This window comes from Pimephales promelas, chromosome 10 (genome assembly GCF_988280905.1).
Source record: "Pimephales promelas chromosome 10, fPimPro1.hap1.1, whole genome shotgun sequence".
Taxonomy (NCBI): Eukaryota; Metazoa; Chordata; class Actinopteri; order Cypriniformes; family Leuciscidae; genus Pimephales; species Pimephales promelas.
Genome location: NC_142778.1, coordinates 8,807,737 through 8,815,718, shown reverse-complemented (window position 1 = coordinate 8,815,718; position 7,982 = coordinate 8,807,737). Strand labels below are relative to the sequence as shown.

Here is a 7,982-nt window from a genome sequence, read left to right as displayed (position 1 = left end):
TGTAAACAACACTGGTCCAGAAGCACTTCCTGTTTCAGTTTTTTAACACTACATAAAAGCTGGGATAAAATACAACCAACAGAACATTTAAAACTGAATCAGAAAGTTAAACAAACATCTTTAAGATGTTTTCTTTACATGTGAAATAAAGAAAACAGTTACAAACTGAAACAGGAAGTGCTTCTGGACCACTGTTGTTTACATCTTGTGAAATGGTCTATAGGGAAGAAAAAAAAAACGATTGCAATTTTCGTATCATGACGAGTTGATACGAAATACGGATACTTCTTAGCAAAAATAAAGTGACAATAACTTTTTTATGACAACGATTTAGAAAACATTGTGATATCATTATGCAATCATTTATTTCACAAATGCAATGAAAACATCTTCGAGTAACGAATCAAACCATCAGTTCAATCGGTTTGAACTGTTCGAGGGGGCTATTTAAAAAAACACTTCGCCTCCCCTGAAGGAAGCAAAACCACTGCTTTGATCAGCGCTCTGTCATTCATCTTACTAAGGTTCCCCAGTTAGAGCACACTGTGTGGCTTTTTTGAGTGTGTGTGTGTGTGTGTTGATTTGCAGCCTGTTGATGCCTAACAGCCTGTCATGTCTTTCTTTTATTTAATAACCCAATTATTTCATCTCTGAGCTACCCGACTTATGCCGTCTGCTGCTGCAGCTAAATTTGGACTCAGTCGCACATTCTCGATCTGTGAAGCCACTGGAAGATCATGCGCTGTTCAAAAAATTAGTGTCATTCCTCATTAGCAAGCCCAGACAGAATCTGCTTATGTGTCTCACTTTTTCTGTGATGTTTTGGGCCCCTGATAAGGTCAAAAATAAAGGTCAAATGGGGTTCAAAACAACACTGGACCCCACTGACTACTTATATGAACATAAAACAGCATTTTTTGTTTGTGTGTGTTTCACATGGAAGGACATGTGAGTGAAATGGACAGAATTTTCATTTTGGGGTGAACTATCACTATCAACTTTTCATTTTGGGGTGAACTATCAGAAATTACTTACATCTGCTTATAGTGTGCAGAGTTTTGGAAGTAAAACATTAATTTTTCTATAGGACATTTTTAAGCATTAACTTATACACCTATAAAGACAAATCTACTGTTCCAGGGTTAATTGCTAATCGATGGTACCATTTGTATAATTTCAAACCAGATCAAGGGCCAATCCCAATTCGACCCCTTACCCCTTCACTTTCCCCTAGCCCTACCCCTTCGCCTTCCCCAGAGTGGCAATGCGTAGGGGTGAAAATATTCCCCTAAGAAATGGGACACCACTACGCCTCCGTTAAACGTCATTATAAGTCGTCGCTAGCGCCTACGTCACAGGAGATGCGCCGATGTTTATCACAACTTCCAAGATGCCGTCGACAGCTGCAGTTATCTCAGTCGCGTGGGTTACAGCTGTTTTCTTGCATTTATCTTGTGAAGTTCGCAGGAAACAACGGAGACGACAAAAATATGTTGCGGGACTATCGCTAGCAAACTAAAGTAATTTTAGCGATTTTTTTTTTTTTTTTTTTTTTTTTTTACAAACGTTTCTGTAAAGAAACTGACCGTAAATATGAACACAATATTGAATGTAACATAAAGCAAATCATTATTTGTCATTACAATACTTATTAAAGCCACAAATACTTACATTTATGGGTCTCCTTTTTCGCTTGGGCAGCCATTTTGCGTCTGTAGCCTGGGTTAGCAGTGACACTTCTCATACCCCTTCGTTTGAAGTGTGCTCCCGAAAAATCTTCGTTTGAAGGGCTATCTGGCCCTTCCCCCTAGCCCTCCCCCTCCAACCAAAAGAGAATTGGGACAGCCCTACCCCTTCACGTGGACGCGCAAAACGGAGGGGAAGGGGAAAGTGAAGGGGTAGAATTGGGATTGGCCCCAAGTCTCTTCAGAAAATGTGGACTAAGGGCCAATCCCAATTCTACCCCTTACCCCTTCACTTTCCCCTAGCCCTACCCCTTCGCCTTCCCCAGAGTGGCAATGCGTAGGGGTGAAAATATTCCCCTAAGAAATGGGACACCACTACGCCTCCGTTAAACGTCATTATAAGTCGTCGCTAGCGCCTACGTCACAGGAGATGCGCCGATGTTTATCACAACTTCCAAGATGCCGTCGACAGCTGCAGTTATCTCAGTCGCGTGGGTTACAGCTGTTTTCTTGCATTTATCTTGTGAAGTTCGCAGGAAACAACGGAGACGACGGAAATATGTTGCAGGACTATCGTTAGCAAACTACAGTAATTTTAGCGATTTTTTTACAAACGTTTCTGTGAAGAAACTGACCGTAAATATGAACACAATATTGAATGTACCATAAAGCAAATCATTATTTGTCGTTACAATACTTATTAAAGCCACAAATACTTAAATTTATGGGTCTCCTTTGTCGCTTGGGCAGCCAGCCTGGGTTAGCAGTGACACTTCTCATACCCCTTCGTTTGAAGTGTGCTCCCGAAAAATCTTCGTTTGAAGGGCTATCTGGCCCTTCCCCCTAGCCCTCCCCCTCCAACCAAAAGAGAATTGGGACAACCCTACCCCTTCACGTGGACGCGCAAATCGGAGGGGAAGGGGAAAGTGAAGGGGTAAGGGGTAGAATTGGGATTGGCCCTAACCTCTCAATTCATATGGATTAGTTTTTCTCCACAAATGTAACTAAAAATAGGTTGAAATTATGCAAATGGTTTACCATCGATTACCTGGAACAGTAGGATCATTTCATATGTCGAATGTCCGCTCAATTCATGTTGATTAGTTTGAGCCCAATCTCATGAAAGTTCATATCTATTGCACGAATGTCATTTCTCGTGCCATTTATACACCAAAAACAGTTTTTGCGTGCATATGGTACGCGTTTTTCGCATGCATATGATACGCACTTTATGGCGTGTAATACACACAAACTCCCCACCCCCTAAACCTACCCAAGGGGTTTTCAGTGCGTAGCATATGCACGCAAAAAACATTTTTGGCGTATAAATGCCACGAGAAATGACATTCGTGGTATAGATACGCACTTTCATGAGACTGTGTTGAACTTTTTGAAGCATCAACGTGTTGCTTAGCTGTCAATAGAGGGACAGAAATCCCTCAGATTTCACCAAAAAGTTATTTGTGTTCGAAGATGAACGAAAGTTTTACGGGTTTGTTTGAAAGAATTTTTTTTTTTTTTTGGGTGAACTATTCCTTTAATATATATGTTGCATTTTAAATGGCTGTTAATGGAGAAAGAACCTTTTTGCCCCACATAATTGTGTAGTTACCAAACGGGAATGAAATGGACCATGCCGACCCCTTGGCTCACAGCTATGAGAGGGAATTTGAGTGCTAGTCACTTTTAAAAGTGAATGAATAGCAAGTAATACAGATTTTTTTGTTTGTTTGTTTTGTTTTGTTAAAGCGTCTTTGTCTTGCATTAATTTCTGTCTTAATGTTATTCAAACCTGGTCTTTCAAACATGTACAAATGCCAGTCTGTTCTCTGCATGTGTTCAAAAAAAAAAGGAATTACAACAGAAAAGGAAGTTTTAAAGCTCGGACATACCTGTACATGGTTAAATGTCTTCTCATATCTTAAAGGATCTGCTCCATATTTTCAAGAACTTCTTTGTGTTGGATTAAATGTGTCTTCTTTAGTTGTGGTAGAATGTAGTTATTTTAATTGTACTCCCATTAGACACATTATTCAATGCTGCATTCAAGTCCTGTCAGAATGATCATTTTTACAAGGTGAGTGAGTGCACATGAAGACATAATTGTCAGTGGGAAATAGGGCTTGTCAATTAGAAATTTATGGTGGAAACATATTGTTATTAATCATATGCTGTTCTTACTGTATGAATGTTGATGATACAATTTTGTTTGTTCACATTTTGTGTAAAAAAAAAAATATATATATATATATATATATATCGTCTGTGGACAGCATAGGACCATAACATGTATGTCCAATTGCAATTGCATTTGTTTTGTTATACTCAGAACGGTTCGTGACTCGAATTTTATTGGTTTTATGGCAACACTATCAACACCGAAATGAATCTGCACCAGTCTGGTGGTAAGAACTCTTTAAGTTGTTCATTATTATTTTAATGTTTTGTGCTTGAGACATGAGGTAGTTTAATGCCACCTCTCATCTTGTGACGTTTTGCAAACTCTAATGTGTGTGTTCATGTGTTTTGAAGGAGGTGTGGCTTTGGAGACGCTCTGAAGGGAGGGTGAGATCCCATGCTTTCAAAGCTATTACCTTTAAAGACAACTGAAATCCCACAGTGTGACATGACTTACAGCAGAGATCATGTTTGTTCAGTCTGACAAGCAACAGTCGTAAAATACCATACTTATAAATCGTGTGCACTCAATAACTGTATAATATAGTAATGAGCTCCATTCAACTCATCCATCCAAATTCTAACTTGGAGAATTACAATAAACCAGTTTATAAATGGCAACAGAATGCTTTACGGTTAGGGGAAAGATATTGAAGTAGAAATATCCCATAAGCATAGACATTCTATCTGACTAAATAGTTTGGGCTAATCAAACTCAGAGCAATCACAGTAGTTGAAATGACAAAAGGACACTACAGGAAGTTCATATGGACCGTTTAATGACAGCTAATAGTGCTACACTTTGGGGTTACTGAACAGGCTTCTTATGGAACAGTCACATTTCTCTCCTGCATGTATTATACACACATTAACATGCTCTGAAACATCAAGATCTGGAAAAAAACAAGCAGGATCATAGGAGCTGTTGTGACACTGAGTCATTACAAAGGCAAAAGAGAAAAGATCAAAACCCCAAAGTTTATTTACAATCTTTCTGCTGCACTTCAATTATTTATTTTGGCAAACACTCTGTTCAACAAAGGTCTGCGCCATTTTTTTTTATTAAACTCTCAATGCTTTTGTAATCTTAAAGGGATAGCACATCCAAACAATATGTAAATTCCATCATCATTTACTTGCCTTATCTTGTTTCAAGCCTGTGTTATTTAGAGGCGATCCATACTTTTCCTACAAGAAAGTGAGTGGCATTGGACTTCAAAATGAAGTGATGTATTTAAGTTCATATCCACATTCAAATACGCTGTGAGAACAAATTGGGTCAGGTTTGCCATCAATAATACCAAATGACCTTGTTTTGTGTAACTTTCATAACTAATTGTTTGATCTAATTTTGGTATAATGAAAAAAGTCATCAGTGAATATGGACAAATTTGTTTTGTACATTTATTGTTACTTTTTGTTCCCCTTTGATTACGGAAAAAGAGACCTTGAAAGATTATGCTGAACATCTCCTTTGTTTTCCACAGTAAAATTAAAACCATAACGGTTTGGAACATCATGAGGATGAGTAAATGACGACAGACTGTTCATTTTGGGGTGAACTATATCCCTTTAACTTTCGAGTAGATTAACTGGACATCTTAACTGGTTCTTGACACACTGAAGAGAGCTGGGGTTGCATTGATAGGCCATTCATAAAGGATAGGTAGGTCAAATTTCATACAGTGCATATTAAGGAGCTTGTAATTTAAAACAGCCCGTTCTCATCCTAAGGCGTCGTATAGGTGACGCTTTTGAAATTGCGTCTACATCCTACGCACATGGCACCCTTCAGCGTCAATATGAAACGCAGATATATATGGGCCAGAAGGCGCCTCCTTGTGGTCTAACCCGAACACTACCCCAGACCTAAACCTACCCATAACGAAGCGTGTTATATTGACGTGTGCGTCGAATTTAGACGCAATTTCAAAAGCGTCACTTAAATGACGCCCTTGGATGAGAATAAGTTGCTTAAAACAGTCCTGCAATTTCACACAAAGGGCAGGTTTTAGGGACACCGATTCATTCAGATTTTCCACTTAAACAGATTTTCCCCAAACAATCATTCGGAATGTTGACAAAACAGACCAGGATTTGACTTTAATCTGCGTCTGGGTGACCATCCCTACAGGTTGGGTTACAATCCCATCATCAAGTTATCATGACAGCCTATCTTTCAAGCAAAAAACAAACAAGTTGTGTAAAATCACTCAGTTCGAATCCCAGCGGCCTGATGGAGTGTCATGTGAACTGGAGGTTAAAGTGTGCCTTCATCTAGGAGTTTGTTTATCCCGTCGCAGATCTTCCTCAGGTTAAATCTGTATTCTTCAGATGGGCCGTACAGCTCGGTCAGGAAATCCACGTCTGCGAAATGGTTGAAAACGTGGTCGATTCGCCCGTGGGAGCGCATGGTCAAGTGGTGCTCCACCAGCTCGTGAAGAAGGTCCCTACATTCCATCAGCAGCTCGGAAAGAATGCCGCGATCGAACGTGTACTCCACCTCGTAAAAGCTCACCACCGTCATGGCTGCCTGGTTCATCTTCTTTTTGAAGCGCTCAACGGTCTCCATCTCATCATGACTGAACTGGTGGTTCCGGTAGAGAATGCCAATTTTCAGTGCGATCTTGATGACATCTTTGATGATCTTGTGGGCTTCCTTTTTGCTCTTGGTGTATTCACGACTGGCCTTGTAGAGTTCGTCCAGAATCTCGCTGCTGGTGTCGTCCGTGAGGAGGTTTGCCACGGCCATGGTGGCCATTTTACTCAAGATCTTCTTTTGGGCCTGAAGGGCCAAACTCTTGGAGTTGAAGCTCTCTTGCCCTATAAAAAGAAAAAACAGACAGAGAGAGCGAGAGAGAGAGAGAAAAAGCAAAGTTAGCCACTCAAAGATTTTTTTCTCTTTCCCATGTAAATCATTTTGAATGTCAACAATGTTCTAGAGAAGATTTTTCCTGGAAATTGCTGCAGTGTTTTGAGCACCCAGGTCAAGGACGGCCAAACAGACGTCTTTATCAAAAATAATACTGTGCTGAGAGGCATAAAACGTAAAACATTCATCGATCTTTCAACATATTTTGCTCTAAAAGAAGAGTGAAGGTTTTTCTGAACCCTGATTACTTATCTAACCCTCCATTCAGTTGATGTCAAATGAAATGTTCTAGCATTTTTTAAAAGACTACTTCCCAATTCTATATCTCATTCCATCTTCAAACTTTTCAAATTTGAATGAAATGATGAAAGAAAAAAAACATTTTTTAACACATTGATATCTTATATTTATTTGTGGTGATTTAGTACAGCAAAGGATGGTATTAGGATCCATGGGTTACTTATAAATCTTTTTCATTGTTTAATATTTGGATACTCCACACTTAAAGGGTTAGTTCACCCAAAAATGAAAATTAAGTCATTAATTACTCACCCCCATGCTGTACCAACCCCGTAAGACCTTCGTTCGTCTTCGGAACACAAATGAAGATATTTTTGATTAAATTTGAGAGCTGTATAACTACCACATTGGCTCCTAAGGGACTGCCTCTTGACGGCCCAGAAAGTCAATGAAGAAAATGTTTAAATATCCCAAGTGACCACCGTGGCTCAACTATATGTTTATCAAGCGACGTGAATACTTTTTGTGCGAAAAAACAAACAAAAATAACGAGTTTATTCGACTATTTCTTTTCTTCCTTGTAGGCCAGAACGAGAATTCCTTAGATTTCCACGACGCATGCGCGAGATTTGCGATCTGCTTACACCAGCTTAGATCGCAATTCTCGTGCATGCGTCGTGGAAATCTATAAGGAAGTCTCGTTCTGGCCTACAAGGAAGAAAAGAAATAGTCGAATAAACTCGTTATTTTTGTTTGTTTTTTCGCACAAAAAGTATTCGCGTCGCTTGATAAACATATAGTTGAGCCACGGTAGTCACTTGGGATATTTAAACATTTTCTTCATTGACTTTTTGGGCCGTCAAGAGGCAGTCCCTTAGGAGCCAATGTGGTAGTTATACAGCTCTCAAATTTAATCAAAAATATCTTCATTTATGTTCCGAAGACGAACGAAGGTCTTACGGGGTTGGTACAGCATGGGGGTGAGTAATTAATGACTTAATTTTCAT

General features: G+C 39.4%; 1 protein-coding gene and 1 long non-coding RNA gene across 2 annotated transcripts in view; one reads left to right on the top strand and one right to left on the bottom strand.

Annotated features, from left to right (window-relative positions):
- Positions 1 to 1,983: 1,983 nt before the first annotated feature.
- On the top strand, positions 1,984 to 5,938 carry LOC120486049 (uncharacterized). The gene is made up of 2 exons (XR_005624090.2): positions 1,984 to 4,090; positions 4,218 to 5,938. It is a non-coding gene; the product is annotated as an uncharacterized LOC120486049 (long non-coding RNA).
- Positions 4,626 to 7,982, bottom strand: part of tnfaip8l3 (tumor necrosis factor, alpha-induced protein 8-like 3) — a 45,158-nt gene continuing 41,801 nt past the window's right edge. The window contains exon 2 of the mRNA XM_039681892.2: positions 4,626 to 6,686. Coding sequence (XP_039537826.1) covers positions 6,124 to 6,686 — 563 coding nt within the window. The 3' untranslated portion in view covers positions 4,626 to 6,123. The remainder of the gene's footprint in view (positions 6,687 to 7,982) is intronic.